Raw genomic sequence first — 23,697 nt, 5'->3', positions numbered from 1 at the left:
GCAAATGCTTTGTATCTCCTAAGTTTCTTCTTACCCTCATTCAATATCATTATTTCATTTTTTCTCCTTATATGCAATGGCAGTCTTCCTTTCATCAATGTACATATTAATGAAGCAGCTAGGTAGCTCAGTAGACAATGCCCAGGACTTGGAGTCAGGGAGACTAGACTTCAAACTGGCCTCAGGCACTATCTGGATGTCTCTGGGCAAGTCACTTAACCACTTTTCTACTACTACTACTACTACTACTACTACTACTACTACTACTACTACTGTTACTATTACTGTTACTATTACTGTTACTACTACTACTTTACATACAATGTTTCATTTGGCTTTATAGCATCCATAGGTGGTAGATGCTATAGGTATTATTATTATTTCCACTTTACACATAAGTTCAATTTCAATATATTTCCAAAAAAAAGAGAGAGGAAGGTTCCAAGAGAATTGGAAAAATCATGGACAATATTATTATCAAAATAAGATGACATAAAACACATCAACAATTACCCCCTCATGTGCTAACTTCATAAAATCTTTGTAAGAATGGTCTACACGAATATCAAGGGCATTCTTAATGAAAGTAGAAGGAGGAAACAGGTACATTTTCAAATTGTTTATTAGCTAACATGTATAGAGGACTTACTATGTGCCAGCTATTGTTTTAAGTGCTATACAATTATTATCTCATTTTATCCTTACCATAAATCTGCAAAATAGGTGCTATTATTATCCTCACTTTCTAGATGAGGAAGATGAAGCAAACAGAGGTTAAGTTTTCATAAAAGATTATAAAAAGATTCCTTGATAATTGCAACCAGAGGTAATTGTGTTCAACATTCAACTTCTGAATGTCTTTATCAAGCAAAATATAAAAGAAGGAAAACTCTTACCAAAGGTACTTGCCTAAAATATGAACAATGTGCAAAAGGAAGAGGGATTGGATTTGCTGTACATGGTTCTCCAGATGTTCTTATTTGCAGATGATTCATCAATTACATTAAGACATTGCAGAGCTTCCTAAATGTGAGCCATGGCCACTTAAGATAGATCAATAGAACCATCCACATCAGAATAGCCAAATGGATGAAGAATGTACATTGTCCAGATGATTACAGAGTTAGATAAGTAATCCACTAAATTAATACATCAGTAACTATACCTTAGATAGGCCATAAAATTGAAAAATTGAGCAGGTAACATAAACTGTAATGGAAAATTCCATAGGTCCCCCACCACAAAATCCCATCTTTTTTAACGTCCAGATTCTTTAAGGATAAAATACAAGGGAAAGCAATGCCAACAGCATAGGCAGATGTGGCGTTATAATTCACTGCTAGAAGGAATATATGCAATGATAAAAATCACTCAGGTATTTGTGTAATCTCTCAGGAATCCTATGTGGCTTTGAATCAAGAAGACTATGATCAGAAGACTCAAAATTGTAGGTAACCCATATGACAATGGAAAGACCTATGATGGGTGGAAATGGGCAGTAGGCTTTTACCAAAGATGATCTGCACATTAATAAAAGACATCATCTAGTATCTGCATGACTAGAGAAAGAGTTGGGTCAGTCATATAGTAAGAATAATGGACAACAGCTGAACAGCCCAGAGGTTTGCATAGAAATGTCAATGCTTCAGGCTTTAGTTGGTCTCTTATTTGGGGGGACCTGTGGAAAGGCATAAATGGAAATCCTTCAAACCTTGGGAAATAACCTCTGAATTGCTGAGGGCCTCTGGCATGGTTAACGAGAAGATAGAATTAGAGACTTGGAGCATCACTCCAGAAGATATGCAATCCCTCATCCCCTCACTCCTCCCTACCTTAAGCCTAAATATATATATAATATATATATTATATATATGAAGTATATATGAAGTCATTTTTTCTGTTTTTATTGCTGAGACAAAGTTGTCATACTCATCTAAATTCACACAAAGAAAAAAGCTGAAACACAGAATCTTCAGGTTTATTGCCTTACTGCCTCTTATAATCATCATTACATTAATACAAATAACTTATTTTGGTATAGCATTATATCATTACAAAATGCTTTATATATGCATGTATGTGTGTGTATATATATATATATATATATATATATATAGTTAATGCATAAACACACAGGCATATCTATCCATTTATCCTCTACTTAGTGGAAGGATTTACTAAATGCTTATCTAGTGCCATGAAGGAGTTAATAAACCTTTGAAAGCAGCTCTCTGCCTTTCCATTAGGATAAAGCCCAATTGGAGCAAAGTGGTTTACTGCCTTTGGAAGAAATGCTGCATAAATACAAGATATTTCTCTTATAATGACTTGCAGTGCCATTCTGCCCTCATATAGCTAAATTAGGATGACAGGCATCATATTTTACTTTTTAGTATTGCCGTCTATTTTGCATTTATACAAACTTATGTAGGAGCAAATTCATCTTGTTTTTTTCCCCCCTCTAGCTTCCCACTCAAAATTTGGCATATAGATAAGAAAAATGATAGCACTTTCCTATGGGAGTGTGTAAAAGAAAAAACTATCAGCTATGCTCTTTTCTCCCTAAGGTTCTTTCTTCTAGGATGATAATTTCTTTGCCCCCTTTAAAAATCACGTTATTAGACTGGCTGACTGGGAGCCTTCAAGTTTGGAAGACTCCAAGGTCCAGAGCTTATCAGAATCCACTTCTTATCCTCCAGTCCTTATTGTTCTCCTACTATTCCCCAAAGGATCTCAGTGTGGAAAGAGAAAAAGTTAACTTGCAATAGTAAGTGTGCTACTGACATAATGTAAGTTAATCCATGAATGTAGTTCAGGAAGGCTCTAAACACAAGGTACTATTTATGATGGTGTCCTGGGAACTGTACCAACATGGGAGGAAAAGGCCATTTTTGTACTTTGGGTATTTATCAACCATCTCTTCCTTCATGTCAACTGATTTGTTTAGTCCTTACTTTGGCCCCAGGGAAATGTTTAAAGCATTAAAAACCTTTGGGAGGAAAGGAAATGGAAAATGAGAAGTTTCCAACTCCAAAGTACAAGCTACACCTATTTAGAATGACACATTTTCACAAATGAGACACTGTGTGGAGGCAGGATTTAAAATACACCATACCATAGGGACTGCCTCAGGCTCAAAGTCATGGAAACCTTGAGCATCTCCATCTTCATGGTATTTGGCCTTTTTGCAATTCCAGAATGAATCCTGGAATTTACTTCTGTTTATTGGCCTGGTGGGGAGGAGTTAGTAGAGAATAAGGAATCATCTGAGACAATTCATCAGGTAGGACAGCAAAAGAGTCACTATATTCCAACTCAGAGGGTATAAATATTCATTAGCCTCTTCTCTTGCTATGGCATTCATTATTCAGATGGCATTCTTTTTCAACTGTGTGTGGATCAGTAGAGTTTCTTCTAGGGTGCCACTAAGGAGAAAGTCTATTTTAGGGAGCAAGAAGCTAGCTTGTGTAATATGCTTTGAATAGTATCTAGCACTAATTCATAAATAGGTGGGTCCTTAATTTAAAACATAAAACTATTTGATGAGAATAAGATTAATTAGGAAAGACTTACTTATACAGATTTTGTCCAATGGAGAAAGAATCATAGGATGTTAGGAATGAAGGTCACCTAATTTTATATCTGAGAAATAGAGTCCCAGAACAGTTAAGGCACTTGCCCAAGGTTGTATAATGATTTAGAGGTAGAGCCAGAAACCAGGATTTACGATTCTGAGTCTTTTGTCCTTTCTAAAATTTCGTCTTGAAGAATCAACATATTTCTTGGGCTGACTGGGATTAAGAGCTCTTAATTATATGTTTATTTTACATGGATTTTGTGTTTAATCCAAAGATCTTGCCTGATTTGGAAATAACTGAATGCAATCTTGTGATCTTAATGGATAATTTAATGTTTTACAAAATTAGTCAGAAAAAGAATACTCATGGAGGCTATACTTCAGCTAAATCCATTATAATAGCCCTTATATGACAGATATTGAGTTGCTCAGAGAAAAGCATTGTTTTATTATTATCCCAACTATATTGTTCCAGATTTTCTGGTTCTTCATTTGTGTAAAATGCCAGCTGAGATGCTCAGTTGTTACTATTTTAGTTTTTGAATGGAACCTTCCTAACTGGCCTAATAACCTCTGCTATTAGAGACTGAATGCCATGCTTCTTATCCCAGAATGGAATAATCTCACAGCACTGAGACTGAACACTGTGACTGAATGCAGTGCTTCCTGTCCAAGAGTAAAATAACCCAGGATCTGTTTCTCATAGCAAATATTTTTGAACACCTTTAATCAAAGCATAGATAGCACCTCAATTCCAATGGCTCTATGCATTAAAAAGAGTTGACCAGTCTATTTATTATGTCATTACCACTTGGCCAGCACCGAATAAATAGCCAGCTGTGCTATTTCGGCCAGTGTGAAGGAAGCAGGCATTGGCAAAGCCACACACTAAACTGATTTTCAGAACCTGGTTATATGAACTCTACCATATCGTGGGTATTAGAGGACCCTTTGGGGTATGCAGGTTTGGAAATCCTCTTTCTGGCCTTCATCTGGAGTGAGTTCTTTTGCTACTGTCCCTGCAAAACAACTTTCCTTCTTCATGTATCTTCATGCTCCTTGGATTTTTACCTTGATATTCCACCTCATTAAGTTGCTCAGGCTCATTGAAAAATGAGAGAAGATGATTTTTAAAGATAAAGTAAAATCAGAAGGGCTATCTAGGAACAATAAGAGCGAGCAAAAAGTGGACTGTATCTTTGGTTCTTTATTTTCCTTTTGGCTTTATAACCGAATTGAGCTATAAAAATTGAAAAATAGTCAAATGAGAAAACCCTCTATTTTCTTCTCATCAATACAAATGTTTTCTTCTTAAGACAGCAAGCACATAGTTTGGCCGTTAATATTTATAGATAGATCACTTACATTTCACCTCATGATAATAAAGTTATTTTGTGTAGTACTGGCATAAAAAGACAAAGCACTTTCATATATCCCTTTTTACCACTCTAATCAGTGGCAGAGAATTCCTCTTCCCCATCTCTCATCTCCAAGACTCAACACCACTGGGAGATGGTCAAGGTAGCTGCACTCGCTGCCTCTCTGAGTGTTTTTGGGAAAAGCTTTTTCAGAGGTAGCATATTGGAGGGATAATTAGTGTCCTAAACTTGGAGACAGGAAAACCTGTGTTCTGAACCTGCCTCAGACACTGAATAAGCTGTGTGCCCCTGAGAATATCACTTAAACTTTCTGTGCCTCAGTTTTCTCATTTGTAAAATGGGAGATTTGTTTCAAACACTTCTAAGACCTCTTCCAGCTCTAAATCCATGAGCCCATGGTACTAGATGTGCTCCCCTGGGCAAGTTGTTTAACCTCTCTGGGTCTCAGGGTCTCTTTTTGTCAAATGGGATGTTTTGACTAGATGGCCTCTAAAATTCCTTCCAGCTGTAAATCTCTGACCTTATGGTTCTGATTCCCCTTAAGGAGTCAAGATGGCATCTAAGGTCCATTCTAGTTCTGAATCTATAATCCTAATTCCTCCAGGTAATCTCAGAAGGAGAGTTCATAAAACCTACAAACGTGTCTACATAGTCTGCAGTTAATTACACAATGGTGCGGCAACCAGGTGGTACAAAAGATAGAATGCCAGGCCTGGAGTCATGAAATTTCATCCTTCTGAGTTCAAATCTAGTCTCAGACACTTTACTCCTTTGTGACCCTGGACAAGTCACTTAACTTTACCTCAGTTTTCTCACTGTAAAATGAACTGAAGAAGAAAATGGCAAACCATTCCAGTATCTTTGCCAATAAAACCCCAAATGGAGCCACAAAGGGTTAAAAACAAACAACAATAAGTTACAAGATGAGAAATATGAAGCATGAGTTTCAAGCCAACATCTATAAAACAGAGTTGGTTGTAAAGCTTCAGCAAATTTAAGGAACGAATTTAAGGTACATAACAACTAGTTTGAAGTACTGAGGTCAAGAGGGGAAGACAAGAACATGCTTTCTGAGAAACTGTTCCCTTCAAATGGGCTCCTATTAGGATTTATGGAAAGTTATTTTTTTTGTTAAACTAATTTATCCCTCCCCCACCCTGCAGTGGTGAGTAATTAAGTCTGACAAAGTAAAGGAAAATAATCTTATTTGAAATAAAAACTGAGGTGATGCCAGATGAGTGTACTCCATATGTATTATCCTCTTGGAATGTTTGACTTACTTTAGTCACTAGGGAACATGGCAGGGGTTCTGAAGTCAAGATATATTGCTGCCTAGTTTCCACATGGGTTCCCATAAAAGAAGCAATCAGTGATTAGTTTTAATTTTGATTTAAAGCATTGCGTTTCACAATTCCCCTCACCCCTAAGCACGGAGACTCATTAGCTAGGGTGGTGTTGGTGGGGTGCCACAGGAGTGGCTGCATAGGCCAGCCTTGGACGAGGGGAAGGATGAGCAGGAGGCCCAAAGGAAGGGGATGATGTAGAGGAGACCCAATCTGCATGGGATGGCACGGAGAGAGATCTGGGGAACAGCGTGGAGTATGTCAGGGAGAGGGAGCCACTGGAAAGAGAAGATTAGAACCCTAGAAATGGCAGACCAGGAAGGGGCCCTGTCTGTCAACTAATCCAAACCCTTCATTTTACAAGTGAGAAAAGAGGCCTAGTAAGGTTCAGAGCCTCGTCCAGTCACTTCATTTTACTGATGTGGAAACTGAAGCCTAAAAAAAGAAGGTGACTTGTCCAGGGTAACACAGCTAATTATGGGAGAAAAAGTCCATCTATTTGAAATTTTTCTCCTAGAATTCCCCCTTCCCCCCGCCCCCTGGCATTGACTAAGTGAGAAGGTATATACATGTTTCTAACATTTTAGATAGAAATATGCTTTTAAACCAATTTTCCTTCTGTAAGCAAAACAGTCTATAAATATGCCCTCACACTACACAATCTCCCATTCACAGGTTTATTGCACTTTTATATCAACTCCAAGACAGCTTTTAATTAGATGCCAAATTGACAATGGTACCTGACATAATCTTTACAGCTCAATTTTGGAACACGTTTTCTCCCTCAGGATATGGCAGAACTACCAAGTATTATTTCCTTTCTTTACATTTTTTTTCAAATGTAATGTTTTATTGTTCATGTTAAGCCATCCAGATCAACTTGGACATACCAAAAGATGTGAGATTGATTGGCTCAAACACAAAACAATTATATTCTGGCAGTAATTATTTTGAAAGGATCATAGATTTAGTGTTTGTTTGGTGTGTATGTGGGGAAGAGACTTGGTGGCTCAGTGGGTAGGACATTGGGCCTGGAGTCAAGAAGAATTAAGTTAAAACTTGGCCTTAGACATTTAATAGTTAGTTGGGTGGTCTCTGGGGAAGTCATTTAATCTCTATTTGTCTCCCTTTCCTCATTTGCAAAATGGAAATAATAATAATGTCCTTCTCTCAAGGTTGTTGTGAAGATCATATGAGATAATTTTAAAGTACTTAGCATAGTGTCTGGCACATAAAGTGCTATATAAATGTTAGCTATCATCATCATCATCATCATTATTATAGCATCCAATGCCTTGATTTTGTGGATGATATAACTGAGGACTTTGAGAGATCCGATGACTTACCAGAAGTCACATCACTAGTAAGTGTTGGAATCAAGATCTGAATTCAAGTCCTCCAGACCCAGACCTCTAGAAATAGATAGCATTCATGTAGCACTCTAAGCTTTGAAAAGTGCTTCACAAATAACAATAACAGCTAATATTTATATAGTGCCTACTATGTGCCAGGCACTGTGCTAAGTGCTTTAAAAATATTATCTCAGTTGATTCTTACAATAATCCAGGGGATAGGGAGAAATGCTATTATCATTTCCATTTTATAGATGAGGAAATGGAGACAGACAGAAGTAAAGTGACTTGCCCAGGGTCACACAGTAAATATTCGAGGCTATATTTGAAGTCAGGTCTGCCTGACTCTAGGCTGGTGCTCTACCATCTGTACCATTTATCTGTTTCATTTTACTTTTTCCTTTGTGACTTTTCACATAGATGCTCACATTTTAAAATTTATTTTATAAATAAGAGGGTTAGAACATTATGTATTCTTTTGAGCACCTAACCATTATGTCTCAATAACTCCTCATCTCTTCCTGGGAAAATGAGAATATTCTCTAGAGGTTTAACCCTAATTGGCAGCACAATGACAAATTCCAGTCTGGCTTTTACATTCTAACTCCTTAAAATAATTCTATCTATTTAATGAAGTATTCTCCACATGATAAATGGGTGAGAATGAAGAACAGGTTCACTATAGGCTGATGTAAGCTATATTTCATGCGTATATGAACACAATGTCTTTTCCCCTCTTCTACATAAAAGCTTAATTTCCATGGATTTTTGCTATGCTGTTTTAGGAAAATTGGACTACAAGAATCTCACCTTATTCCTACAACTCAAAGAACAATAAGTTTCAGAATCTCCTATGTGAGGGTTTTCACTTATCTTTGAAGAGGCTCCAAAGTTTACAGAGTGGTTTGAAAACACAAAACGAATCTTCCTTATAAAAGGACCAGAAAGTTCAAAGAATTAATAATATCACAAGAATTAGAAGATAGATTTAAACACTTTCATATGTAACCAAGGTTAGAAAAGATCCCAAACTGGAGCTATCTAATGGAAAAAGGGAGGAAATGAACATTTACTTATTTGCCAGGCACTGTGCTAAGTGATTTACAAATATGATCTTATTTCATCCACACAATAACCCTGGAGAGGAAGTATTATTGTTATTTCCACTTAACAGATGAGGAAATGGAGGCAGGCAGGAGTGAAATATCAGGTTCAGGGTCACGTAGTTATTAAATGTCAGAGGGTGAATTTGAACTTCAATTCCCAGACTCCAGGTCTAGTTCTCTGTCCATGGCACCATTTAGTTGTCCATAAAATAGGTTTATTAATGGATATATACAGAGTCAATGCAAGTCTTTGCAATGGTCTTTCCTGAACCACTTAGTTGGCAATAAATTCTACTCAGCATTTTATGTCGTAAAAGACTTAGTACCTCTCTAATGCATTTACCACTTATGATTTTGTATTATAGTTACATGTAATCTAAAAATTCTATGAAGGCAGAGACTAAGCTTTCACTCACCAGGAATAAAGTAAAGCAACAAAGTATACTGCACACAGTAGGTACACAACAAATTTTGTTAAATTGAGGTCTCAAAAGATACATAGATATTCAGGGATGGAAGAGGTCTTAGAAAGGATCTAAATCAAGCCTCACATTTTACAGCTGAAGAAACTGAGTCCCACAGAAGTAAACAAACTTTGCTCAGGTCACGCAGGTTATTAATTGGTAGAAGATATGGGACTAGGAACCAGAATTCCTGACTTCTTATTTAAATCTCTTTTCTACCATACTACATACAGAGAAATAGCTCGTGGATACTGAATAAAGATGGGAGATCAACTCCTTGAGGCCAGAGTGGGTGTCACATTTATCTTTATATCCCCAGTGCCTACCACAATGTCTCACACATGTCAAGCATCTAATAAATCAGTTGAATTGAAATGAATTGCTACATTATCACGTAACCTGAAAGTTATAAATGCATTACATTCTTTTAAGAGTATGTAGAGCTTCTCAACATGTTGGATAATTTTTTCATTAACAGAAGGCTTTTTTCTTCAAGATTATCAATCCAGTGCATTTCAAAAGAACCCAAATCCCTAAAATGTATACTTTCTCTTCTTAGAAAATGACAAGGGAACAATCCGAGTCAAGATGGCGGCATAGAAGCAGCAAAAGTTGAGACCTCTGAAAACTCTTCCTTACCGATCACAAACTGAATGCTCCTAGGAGACTGAAAATCAAACGTAATAACAAGACAGAGCCAAGGAACCCTCCTGCTGGACTCAACCCAAAAGGTATGCCCTCCAAAAGACAGAATTTGAGAACACTTGGGTTTAAGGGGAAGGCAGAAGGAAGATCCTAGGACACCCCACCCCCCCAGAGCACTAAGCCTCCAGTGGCAGCGGGAACCTCTGGGAAGGCAAAGGCGCTTGGCTGGAGGGTATACCTTGCGGGAAGGGCTGTGCCAGGACCAGAGAATTGAACACAGGGAGCAGGGAAAGAGCTGGAGAGGGAGCCAAGAGCAGGAAGCCTGATCACAGAGGCTGAGACCCTCCATATTGCTCCAGCCTTCCAGGAGCATTTGACCTCAGGGCACATCCAGCCCAACCCAGCTGAACTTAATCCCATCAAAAGCCTTCAGAGGTCAGGGAAGCCCAAGCTACAACACCCCTCCCCCACAGGCTGCTGGACTTTAATCCAATCAAAATCCTCCATAGGACAGGGAAGCTGAAACTCCAACACCCCTTCCCCACAGACTGCACAGGGAGATCTGTCAAAGCTCCAAGAGGGGAGACTAACAGAAAGCCCCAAAACTAAAAAAATGAGAGGAGCACGAGCACAGACAAATATGGGGAGTAAAGAAGGGGTAAATATGAGCAAAAAACATAAAATGAAGAAAGAAATTACAATAGACAGCTTCTATACAGGCAATGAACAAATGAGCAATGAGCAAATGGAACAGAGGAGGAGGGATCATCGAACAATAAACCAGCAATCCCAGCGAATTGGATACAAGCTTTGGAAGAACTCAAAATGCAATTCAAAACACAATTAAGAGAGGCTGAAGACAATTGGGAAAGGAACTTAAAAACTAAAGTAAGTCATCTGGAAACAGAAAATAATGTCTTGAAAGCCAAAATCAACCAGCTTGATAATGAGGCAAAGGAGATGAAAGATGAGGCAAAGGAGATGAGAGATGAGGTAAAGAGGATGAAAGATGGCCTCCAAAGAAAATCAGACCAGAAGGAGAAGGATGACCAAAAAGCAAGGGATGAAATCCAGTCTTTAAGAACCAGAACACAACAACTAGAATAAAGTGCCTTACAAGGCAGCAGGACACTATAAAACAAAACCAAAAGAATGAAAAAATTGAGGAAAATATGAAGCATCTCATTCACAAAACAGAGGATTTAGAAAATCGTTCAAGGAGAGACAATTTAAGAATCATTGGTCTACCAGAAGACCATGACAAAAGAAAAAGCCTGGACATCATCCTACAGGAAATTATTCAAGAAAACTGCCCTGATATTCTAGAATAAGAGGGAAAAGTAGAGATTGAAAGAATCCACAGATCACCTCCTTTACTTAATCCCCAACTAACAACACCCAGGAATGTTATAGCCAAATTCAAGAACTATCAGACCAAAGAACTATCAGACCAAAGAACTATCAGTGCCAAGAAGAAGTCATTCAGATATCATGGAACCACAATGAGGATAATGCAGGATCTGGCTAAATCTACACTAAAGGACCAAAAGGCATGGAATATGATATTCCAGAAAGCAAGGGAACTAGGTCTACAACCAAGAATCAACTACCCAGCAAAACTGACTACATTCTCACAGGGGAAAGTATGGTCATTCAACAAAATAGAAGAATTACAAGTAAAGAGAAGACCAGACCTGAACAGAAAATTTGATGTCCAAGGACAGAACTCAAGAGAATCATCAAAAGGTAATTAAAAATGAGGGGAAAAAGAAAAACTAAACAAAACAAAAAAATAAACAAAAAACAAAACCTTTTTTTAAAGAGACTCAATAAGTTAAAATGATATGTATCCCTATAAGAAAAGAGGTCACTGGTAACTCTTAAAAACTGTTGTTATTACCTGGGCAGCTAAAAGAAGTACACTTAGAGGGAACAGTGACAAACAGTATTGGATTAAAGGACAACACATATATAGGTATATAGATATATGCATGCATAAATACATACACATGTGTATGAGTATATATATATATACATATATATATATAAAACTAGAGCTAAAATAGGTTAATATTAAAAGAAATGGGAAAATAAACAAATGGGGGTAAATTTATATGTCACAAAGAAGCTCGTGGTGGTAGAGGGGAGAACATCAATACACTGGAATGGTAAAGAGGTTGGAGATAGGAAATACTTAACTCTTATGTGCTTTAAAATTGACCCAAAGAGGGAAGAAAAATCCAATTTGCTCTATAGGGGAGTAGAAGTGTAACAAATGGACTGGTGGGGAGGGAAGCAGTACAAGGGAGGGAGGGGGCGGGGGGTAATTTTAGAAAGACTACAGGGAAAATAAGGGGGGGAATAAGAAGGGAGGAAAGTAGAAAGGGAAGTAAAATAAGAGTGGGAACTTGGGGGACTGATTAAAAACAAACATTGGTATAGAAGGAAATAGTAAAAGAAGAAAAGGCAGGACCAGGAGTAGAAATCAAAATGCTGGGAAATACACAGCTAGTAATCATAACTCTGAATGTGAATGGAATTAACTCACCCATAAAACGTAAGCAAATAGCAGAGTGGATTAGAAACTAAAATCCTACCATATGCTGTCTACAAGAAATACACGCATAGATACGAATAGGGTGAAGGTAAGAGGGTGGAACCAAATCTTTTGGGCATCAACTGATAAAAAGAAGGCACAATATCTGACAAAGCCAAAGTAAAAATACATCTAGTCAAAAGAGATAGGGAAGGCACTTACATCCTGATAAAAGGCAGTATAGACAATGAGGAAATATCTGTACTCACCATGTATGCACCAAATGGCATAGCATCCAAATTTCTAAAGGAGAAACTAGAGGAGATCAAGGATGAAATAGATAGAAAAACTATACTAGTGGGAGACCTGAACCTTCCTCTATCCAAACTAGATAAATCAAACCAAAAAATAAATAAGAAACAGGTAAGAGAATAAATGAAATCTTAGAAAAATTAGAGTTAGTAGACATGTGGAGAAAAATAAATAGGGAGAAAAAGGAATATACCTTCTTTTCAGCAGCACATAGTACATTCACAAAAATTGACCATGTATTAGGGCATAAAAACATTGCAAACAAGTGCAAAAGAGCAGAAATAATAAATGCAACTTTCTCAGATCACAATGCAATGAAAATAATAATTAGTAAGGGAACATGGAGAGGTAAATCAAAAATTAATTGTAAATTAAACAATATGATTCTCCAAAACCAGTTAGTTAAAGAGCAAATCGTAGACAAAATTAATAACTTCATTGAAGAAAATGACAATGATGAGACATCCTTTCAAACCCTATGGGATGCAGCCAAAGCAGCACTCAGGGGGAAATTTATATCCTTGAGTTCATATATTAACAAATTAAGAAGGGCAGAGGTCAATGAATTGAGCATGAAAATTTAAAAATTAGAAAGCAAACAAATTAAAAATCCTCAGATGTAGACTAAATTAGAGATCCTAAAAATCAAAGAAGAAATTAATAAAATTGAAAGTCAAAGAATTATTGATTTAATAAATAAGACTAGAAGCTGGTACTTTGAAAAACAAATAAAATAGACAAAGTACTGGTTAGTCTAATTAGAAAAAGTAAAGAAGAAAACCAAATTGACAGTATCCAAGATGAAAAGGGAGACCTCACCTCTAATGAAGAGGAAATTAAGGCCATCATTAAAAACTATTATGCCCAATTATATGGCAACAAATATGGCAATCTAGGTGATATGGATGAATACTTACAAAAATATAAATTGCCTAGACTAACAGAGGAAGAAATAAATTACCTAAACAACCCCATATCAGAAAAAGAAATTGAACAGGCCATCAAAGAACTCCCTAAGAAAAAAGTCCCAGGGCCTGATGGATTCACAAATGAATTCTATCAAACATTCAAAGAACAGCTAATCCCAATATTATACAAAGTATTTGACAGAATAAGCGAAGAAGGGGTTCTAACAAATTCTTTTTATGACACAAACATGGTACTGATCCCAAAACCAGGCAGGTCAAAAACAGAGAAAGAAAACTATAGACCAATCTCTGTAATGAATATAGATGCAAAAATCATAAATTGGATACTAGCAAAAAGACTCTAGCAAGTCATCACAAGGGTTATTCACTATGACCAGGTAGGATTCATACCAGGAATGCAAGGATGGTTCAATATTAGGAAAACCATCTACATAATTGACCATATTAACAAGCAAACCGACAAAAATCACATGATTATCTCAAAAGATGTAGAAAAGCCTTTGATAAAATACAACACCCATTCCTATTGAAAACACTAGAAAGTATAGGAATAGAAGGGCTTTTCCTAAAAATAATAAACAGTATATATCTAAAACCATCAGCAAACATCATCTGCAATGGGAATAAACTAGAAACTTTCCCAAATAAGATCAGGAGTGAAACAAGGATGCCCATTGTCACCGCTATTATTTAACATTCTATTAGAAACACTAGCAGTAGCAATTAGAGAAGAAAAAGAAATTGATGGTATTAAAATTTGCAATGAGGAGACCAAGCTATCACTCTTTGTGTATGATATGATGGTCTACTTAAAGAATCCTAGAGAAACAACTAAAATGCTAGTTGAAATAATCAGCAACTTTAGCAAAGTTGCAGGATACAAAATAAACCCACATAAGTCATCAGCATTTCTATATATCTCTAACCCATTTTAGTAGCAAGAATTAGAAAGAGAAATGCCATTTAAAATCACCCTAGACAATATAAAATACTTAGGAATCTATCTACTGAGACAAACACAGGAACTATATGAACACAACTACAAAACACTCTCCACACAGTTAAAATTAGATCTAAACAATTGGAAAAACATTGAATGCTCATGGGTGGGAAGAGCTAACATAATAAAAATGACAGTCCTACCCAAATTAATTTACTTATTTAGTGCCATATCCATTGAACTACCAAAAAACTTCTTTATGGAATTAGAAAAAAAACTATAACCAAGTTCCTTTGGGAGAACAAAAGGTCAAGGATATCCAGGGAAATCATGAAAAAAAAAAATACAAAGGAGGGAGGACTTGCAGTCCCAGATCTCAAACTATACTATAAAGCAGTGGTCATCAAAACAATTTGATACTGGCTAAGAGACAGAAAGGAGGATCAGTGGAATAGACTTGTGGTAAATGACCTCAGCAAGACAGTTTATGATAAGCCCAAAGATCCCACTTTGGGATCGAAACCCACTATCTGATAAAAACTGCTGGGAAAATTGGAAGACAGTATGGGAGAGATTAGGTTTGGATCAACATCTCACACCCTACACCAAGATAAATTCAAAATGGGTGAATGACCTGAATATAAAGAAGAAAATTATTAGGCGAACACAGAATAATATACATGTCAGACCTGTGGGAAGGGAAATACTTTAAAACCAAGCAAGACATAGAAAGAGTCACAAAATGTAAAATAAACAATTTTGATTACATCAAATTAAAAAGGTTTTGTACAAACAAAACTAATGCATCTAAAATTAGAAGGGAGGCAACAAATTGGGAAACAATCTTCATTACAAAAACCTCTGACAAAGGTCTAATTACTCAAATTTATAAATAGTTAAACCAATTGTACAAAAAAATCAAGCTATTCCCCTATTGATAAATGGGCAAGGGACATGAATAGGCAATTTTCAGTGAAAAAATCAAAACTATTAATAAGCACATGAAAAAGTATTCTAAATCTCTTATAATCAGAGAGATGCAAATCAAAAGAACTCACACCTAGAAGATTGGCTAACATGACAGCAAAGGAAAGTAATGAATGCTGGAAGGGATGTGGCAAAGTTGGGATATTAATATATTGCTGGTGGAGTTGTGAATTGATCCAACCATTCTGGAGGACATTTTGGAACTATGTCCAAAGGGCGCTAAAAGACTGTCTGCCCTTTGATCCAGCCATAGCATTGCTGGGTTTGTACCCTAAAGAGATAATTAGGAAAAAAACTTGTACAAAAATATTCATAGCTGTGCTCTTTGTTGTGGCAAAAAATTGGAAAATGAGGGGATGCCCTTCAATTGGGGAATGGCTGAACAAATTGTGGTATATTTTGGTGATGAAATACTACTGTGCTAAAAGGAATAATAAAGTGGAGGAATTCCATGGAGACTGGAACAACCTCCAGGAAGTGATGCAGAGTGAGAGGAGCAGAATCAGGAAAATCCAGAATCTTCACAGAGACTGATACTGTGGTACAATTGAATGTAATGGACTTCTCCATTAGTGGCAATGCAAGGACCCTGAACAACTTGGAGGAATCTACGAGAAAAACCACTATCCACATTCAGAGGAAACACTGTGGGAGTAAAAACACCAAAGAAAAACAACTGCTTGATAACATGGGTCAAGGGGATATGGTTGGGGATGTTGAATCTAAATGAACATCCTAGTGCAAAGAACAATATGGAAATAGGTTTTGATCAAGACACAAGTAATACGCAATGAAATTGTGCATTGGCTGTGGGAAGGGTAGGTGGAAGGGAGACAGGGAGGGAAATAAAGTGATCATCGTAACCAAAAATAAATAAATAAATATTTTAAATTTTAAAAAAATTTAAAAAATAGAAAATGACAAGGAAGATTTATGTTATCACTCTTGTTAGTCTATTAATTTATGTGGAAGGGATTTCCATTTGGAAGAAATGTTTGAAAAGTTTGTTAAAAACTACTTTGCCAACTAGGTGGTTCAATGAATTGAGAGCCAGGTCTGGACACTGGAGGTCCTGAGTTCAAATTTGACTGTGTACACTTCCTAGAGATAGAACCCTGGGCACGTTACTTAAGCCTTACCATTCTTCTGCTTGGAACCATTTAACAGTATTGACTCCAAGATGGAAAGTAAAGGTTTAAAAAAAATACTACTCTGATAGGCTATTTTTAGGTGACATAGTAGACAGCACTAATCTTGGGGCCATGAAGACTTGAGTTCAAATCTTTTCTTAGAATGCTATCTCTATGACCTTGGGCAGTCACTTCAGAGTGACTCAGCCTCAATTCTCTCATCTATAAAAGGGGAATAGTAAGAGTATTTAACCCCCAGGATGGTGGGGAAGATTAAATGGGACAATATATGTAAGATACTTTTCAAAATGTAAAGTGTTATGTAAATGCTAGCTAATATATGTAATTATTTTTGAATGAGGTTGATTAAAGGTTAAATTAGAAAAAAACACCCTATTTTTTCATAGTAGCAGCTAGTATACATTCGCCTTTCCCCTTTCTCCCCACAAGGGCAAAAAAGTACCCCTTTGCTAAGGAACTTCTTTGTTGTTAACAGCAGAGTTGCTGCAAAGAGTTCATTTACAAGTTCTATTTCCTCTCCATTAACAATACATTGTGATTTACAGAGTAACAGAACTCTGGTTTCCTAGTCTGGCTCTGTCCTCTGCCTGAAGAGACACTCAAAAAGCCAGTTATAAATGTCAAGGTATCCCTCAACACGTGAGGAGGACACGTGACTCTGTCCTGGGAGGGAAGCTGGATATTTCCGGGAGCCAGGGGAAGTGCAAGTGACAAACTGCTTAGGGCATTTCCTTAGAAGAACAGAAGAAGTTCTGGTTCGATGCCAGGACCTCAAAAGGGGAGCTCAAAGGATCTGGAGCGCCACTCTACCTCCGGCAGGGACAGGGCAGCTTGGTTCCAATCCCATATCTCTAAGCACTAAGCTAGGTCACTTTGAGCGAGGCAGTTCATCTTTCCGAGCCAGGACTTATTAATAGGATGGTCAATCTAGATAGGGTGAGATTTAGAAGATGCAGGAATGGAACCTTTAGCTCTGTGGGATCACAATTTAGTCGGTGTGTGATCTTGGTTTCAGGTTAAGTCTATTAACTTCTCTGAGCTGTTTCTTCACAAGTTACATTATATAACCAAGTCTTCGGACTACTGAAGGTCAAATGGAAATGTAATGTTTTTAAAGAGCTTTTTAAGTATTGAGCATTAGGTAAATGTGAGATATTATTATGTAAATAATGATGAAATGAAGGTATTGAACTCTACTCCCTTTGGACTCCAATGTGATCCCTTTCAGTTCCTTGCAATGCCTACATTCTTTAATTTTCTCTAAAATGCTCCTTTCTCTAAGTAACTGAATAATTCTAGCAGAAAACAGGTTTAGAAGTTTTTGGGTTTTATTATTCAGTCAGAGTACAGAGAGATCAGGCTGATAACAGCAACAATAATGGAACCATATATTTAATGTTTCTAGCTTTTCAAAATTGCAGATCACATGCAAACATATTTTGGGCCTGTGTTTGGAGCAAGTAAGAAGGTGGTCTTTTTTTATCTGATACTAATGGTAGGATACAGGGGGGAAAATACTGGCTCTGAATTAATTGAGTTGTTTAGTTGTTTTTCAGTTGTATCTGGCTCTTCATGACCCGATTTGGGGTTTTCTTAGCAAAGATACTGGAAGAGTTTGCCATTTCCTTCTCCAACTCATTTGGCAGATGAGGAAACTGAGGCAAACAGGGTTAAGTGACTTGCCCAGGGTCACACAGCTAGTAACAAACAGGTCTTTCTAATTGCTAGCCGGGTACTTTGTCCATTGTGCCACCTAGCTGTCAGAGTCAGGTAAGCTCAGTTTCAAATCTTGCCTCTGATACTATTTACCTGTGTGACTTTGGGTGAGTCAATGATTTAACTTCCCTCAGCCTCAGGGGAGTCTTATTCTAACCTATCAAGTGAGTGAAATGAACTAGTTATTCTTTAACATTTCTTTCAGCTCTTGATTCATGATTCTAGTAAAAATAGTCATTGGACAATTCCTCAGAAAAGACTGTAGATAACAAAAAAAAGGATAATCCACTGAAAAGAAAACTTTGGAAGGGGGTTAGAGAATGGTACAAGGGGCTTCTTATCTCCAAAGCCAATTATTCTACTCAATCTTTTCTAATTCAGCATGTTGCATTTTCTTCTAAATCTTTCTTTAGCCTTTCTTAGAAATGAAATAATTGCTAAGTTTTAGGGACCATCAGTAAGTATTAGATTAATCATAAATGGCATGTTCCATTATCATGGTTCAATTAAATTGAACAAACATTAATATTAAGCATCAATTATGAGTAAAATATTGTACTAGTTTGGGGCTATAAAGACAAAAATGAAAATAGTTTCTCTACTCAAAGTGCTTATGTTTTCCTTCTTTTGAAAGAAGAATAGTGTTGAATTAGGACCTGGGAAGAGTTCAAGTTACTTGTCCAAACTCTAAAGGCAGGTACATCAATGAATGACTCTGGGTATTAGCTGATACATAGATAACATGAAGAATCTTGTCTTAAGACTGGAAAAGAACTTAGAGATTATATATTCTACCTTCCTTATTTTAGAAATGAGGAAAACAAAGCTTAGAAAACGTAAATGACTCAATGAATCAGAACCAGGATATGAAGAACCCATGTCTTTAGGGTTAACAAATTTGGGTTAACAATTAACAAATCTCTTTAAGCTCTTCAGCAAGGTGTGAGGTAAATAAATACTGGACTAGGAGTCAAGGAGATCTGAGTTTAAATCCCATCTCAGACATTTATTAGCAGTGCAAATAGATAAGTCACTTAACCTCTGTTTGCCTCAGTTTTTTCATTTGTAAAGTAAGGATAATAGCATTTATCTTCCAGGGTTGGTGTGAGGATCAAATGAGATCACAGCTATAAATTGATCAAGAGGGTGCCTGGCACATAGTAACTGCTTTATAAATGTTACCTATAATATTATTATTAGACTTTTAGCCTCAGTGTCCTCATTTATGAAATAGGAAAAATAAAAGTACCTGTCTCAAAGAGTTGATGTGAGGATTGAATGAAGTATAATAAATGTAAAGTGTTTTGCACACCTTAATGTGCTATAAAAATAGTAACTGTTATTGTTGTATGTATGCCACATGGTGGTCTAAATCAGTTATCAAGATCATGGTAGGTGCAGTAGACAAAACTTCAGTGACTGAATCAGGTTAAAATCAAATTGAGAAACATTTAACAAAATAAACATACAGCACAATATAGAAAATGTTCATTTGTGTTTCTAAATCAATATGTATCCTGTAGGAATCTATTTTCATTTTGAGTTTTACACTCTCTGGTCTGAAACTTTCTCTACTGAAAGAACTGAGACCTTAGACTTCAGATGGTTTGGCTTTCCCTCATTAAGCCAACTCTGTGGCATACTGGATAGAGTCCTGGGTCTGGAGGCAAGAAGACCTGAGTTCAGAACTGGCCTTAGTCACTTTCTAGCTGTGTGACTCTGGGCAAGTTGTTTAATCTCAGTTCGTCTCCGTTTCTTCAATTATAAAAATGAAGATTAAAAACACCATCTACCGCATAGGATTGTTGTGAAGTCAAATGATACATTTGGAAAAGCACTTTGTTCAGTGTCTGGCACATAGTAGGATCTATATAAAAGCTTATTTCCTTCCCCTATAGAAGAATCATTCAGTTATCTCTCTTCCCAGAGTAATATCTTGTTATCAATTATACTTTAGCCTTTAGTAATCCTAGACTTTTCATTCCAGGCTTTGGCATTCATAGATTCAGAGGGATTTAAGGAATGTCAAGAAATAGCTAAATTCATAGGCCTTTAAAGGACTAACCCTAAATCACCTCAAGGCAGTATTTGCTGATTCTGTTCTAAAAGGCTACCAAAGAAAGGGATTTCATGAACTTACCTAAGTTTGTTACAAGAGGTTATTTCCTTATCTCACACAGATATGGCTAGAAAAAAAAATTTCCTTTTGATAGAATTCATGGTATTAAGCTTTCAAGGATTGGTCAAAATATCTCATCTATTTGTGGAGTGTTTTGTTCCTTATCATTTGTATTCTTTTGTGCCAGCTTTCTAAACTTCAAAGAATTATGCATATCAGATTTCCTTTCATTGAAATGTGCTCTGTTCTTTTTTCTACTCAGATACACACTTCAGCCTTGCTTAAAAGGTCAGCTGGTAACTTGTTGCTCTGTGATTTTTATGGGTAAAATAAATAGTTTCCTCTCTGATGCTCATACCTGCAGGAGTGCCTCACCTGCTGCCATAAGTTTCTAGCTCCTGAGTTGAATGGCTTACCAGCTGTGTAGCTCAGCAAAAGCAGCTTTGATCTTTTTCACTGAATTATCCACTTCCTCTTTGATCATTACTCGATATCTGGTCAGAGATACAGTGCAGCGCTGTAAGTCCTTCACTGATTTCTCGATATTGGGACCTAAAATTAATTGTTAAACAAGGCAAAAAAATGTTAAAAAAGGTGAGCATGTGGTCTGAGGATCTTTTTTTCATTTGTGAAAATAACATTTCCAAATAGAGCTTTTCCTCTTTTATCGTACAAAAAAGAAAGCACAGGCTAAGCAGGAAGCACCTTAGAGCAAACTTTTCATTAAACACCTTAAGCTGGGTAAGGGAGAAGGTGATTTCAGTGCAGTTGGGCTTCTTTGGGGTCCCCAGCAGAAAAAGATAACACAAGTGAGTTTCTCTGACAGGGCCATTTTGGAGTATTCTACCCCCTATACTCTAATATGTCTGCACTATCAAAAATATGGTTTTAGCTGTATACCACTAGGAAACTTTGTACTACTGGCTGTCTTGGTAAGGAGGCTCTTTGTGGAAGGAAATGACACAGTGATTGCAAGAGGCTTAAATGAGGTAATGGTGGCATGGAATATGGACAAGAGGTATTTCAGCTCAGGATTCTGTTGTTCTTAGCGCTAGGCAGCATGTAATTATAGAAACAACATTCAAATCAGTTTTATTTGAGCTAATCTTTCCCTGTTTCCTGAAACCGTCACCAAAGTTTTGTATATTTCCCAGAAATAAATAGGCAAATTGTTCTTACCTCAGTAAAGGCATATTTATTATGCACACATACACATATCTTTGCAAAGGTTTAGAAAGTATATCAAATTGGAGCCAAAAGAAAATGGATACTATTGAATGGGAATTTGAAAGAAGAATGCTAAATCTTCTGGTAAACAGAAATGATATTATCAATTCTTTTCTGCCCCTTGCTCCCCAGTTGTATTCAACAAATGCTTATTAAGTGCTGACCATGAAAGCCAGTGTACAAAGTGAAAAGCAGTCCTGACCCTCAAGGAGTTTACTTTTTATTGGGGTAGGGAGGGAAAACAATGGTAGACATTGATGAGTAACCCAAAACATATAGAAAGTACTAATGAAGTAACCTTTGAGAGAGGGAGTAGTGCTAATTACTTGGAGGATCAGGAAAGAGATTATATAGTAGTTCTCATTTTATCTGCACCTTGAATGAACCAAGGATTCCAGAAGGCAGAGATTAAGAGATGGCTCATTCTAGGCATAGGGATGCTCTCTAAATTCACTTCCTCCTCTGAGATAATGTGATTTTATAAATCTCTTTCTTTTTGAATAATCATGTAAATATATACAAATAAAATGCTTCAGTATTATTAAAATATTACATGGAATGTTATTTTCAATCCCCATTCATGAATTATTTTTAAGTGGGTTAACTGAATTAAATGTAAATGGATAGTATTTTTTCTTATATAAATAATAGCATACTTAAAGTAAGGATTAGTTTCATTTAAAATGTTTACATTTTACTGTTTGAAATATGTTCTTTATAGGTTATTTGGACAACGAAAACCTTATGGCAAAATATTATAAAAATTGGTCATCTATGCTTTATGAAAATAGTGGCCATAGAGTCCGGTACTTGGGAAAAGGACTTGATCTACTTAGGTGTACAACACTGTCAGATTAATAAGAAAGAAAGCACACCTGCTTATTTATCAACATTTAATATTGCAGGAAGAAATACTTCATCCTACTTCTCTCTTCATTAAGATGCACTGGGTCTCTTCTAGATATACATCAGTGCTGATGCAAAGGCTTATAATCTAATCACTGGCTGCACACATTAAATAGCTTTCAGGAAAGAAATCACTTTACCTCTTTTCTTCAGCACTTCATCGGCTGCAACTTCAGGATGAGTTGCAGGAGTACATGACTTAACAACAGATGGTTTCGACTTCGGTCTGCTTGTGTTGCAATATTGCGGCTGGGCTGAAGCTTGTAGGCCATCTGACCTCTCTATTCCGGGCACAGGTTTTGGGTTCGCATCTAGAGATAGTCTTTGTCGGGGCAGTCTGCTGCCTTCTGTAAGAAAACACCAAATACTAACTGTAAAGTGGTAAGCTAAGAACATTGCCAATATTGAAAGAAACAGGCAATAATGTTTATATGTTGGCAGTGATGCCTGCCATTGCAAAAAATAAAGGAACAAAATCCCCAGAAGATGACTACCAAATGATTGTCATTAATGAATGTCATTAATGAAAGTTTTAAGGAGTTTTAAACAAGATTTCTTCAAGATGGTGCATTCAAAACACCACTGACTTTTCTCAAAGTACTAAGTTAATGATAATCATTCCTGATGATTGGCATAGCCAAAACTGAATTCTTTCTTTTCCTCTTCCTTCTCCAATTAACTCTTCCGTTTAAAGTTTTTAATTCTATTTTTAAAAAAAATTAAATATATTCCTTTTCAATGAAAATACTATTATTTTTCTCTCCCTCCTACTTTTTTCTGTTCCTCGTTAAAAACATAAAAACAAAATTTTTGTAACAAATATATATATATAGTCAAGCAAAAAAATTGCTGCAATGACCATGTCCAAAAAATATTCATCTCAGGCTCCACCTTGAGTCAATCACTTTTCTATCAGGAGGTAGGTAGATAATAGCATGCTTCATCATGTATCTTCTGGAGTTGTGACTGATCATTACAATGATCAGAGTACTTACATAATTTAAAATT

General features: G+C 36.5%; 1 protein-coding gene across 5 annotated transcripts in view; it reads right to left on the bottom strand.

Moving 5' to 3' along the window:
- The window catches only part of SPATS2L (spermatogenesis associated serine rich 2 like), a 244,050-nt gene that overhangs the window by 31,170 nt on the left and 189,183 nt on the right, over positions 1–23,697 (bottom strand). For 4 of the 5 annotated variants that reach the window (XM_007494583.3, XM_056794168.1, XM_007494585.3 and 1 more), the window contains 2 exons: positions 22,830–23,036; positions 20,973–21,108 (listed from right to left, as the gene is read on the bottom strand). In XM_007494583.3, coding sequence (XP_007494645.1) covers positions 20,973–21,108; positions 22,830–23,036 — 343 coding nt within the window. The remainder of the gene's footprint in view (positions 1–20,972; positions 21,109–22,829; positions 23,037–23,697) is intronic. The other variant, XM_056794169.1, reaches the window with a different exon arrangement.

Source organism: Monodelphis domestica, chromosome 4 (genome assembly GCF_027887165.1).
Source record: "Monodelphis domestica isolate mMonDom1 chromosome 4, mMonDom1.pri, whole genome shotgun sequence".
NCBI classification, from domain to species: Eukaryota; Metazoa; Chordata; class Mammalia; order Didelphimorphia; family Didelphidae; genus Monodelphis; species Monodelphis domestica.
This window is presented reverse-complemented; position numbering and strand designations above follow the sequence as displayed.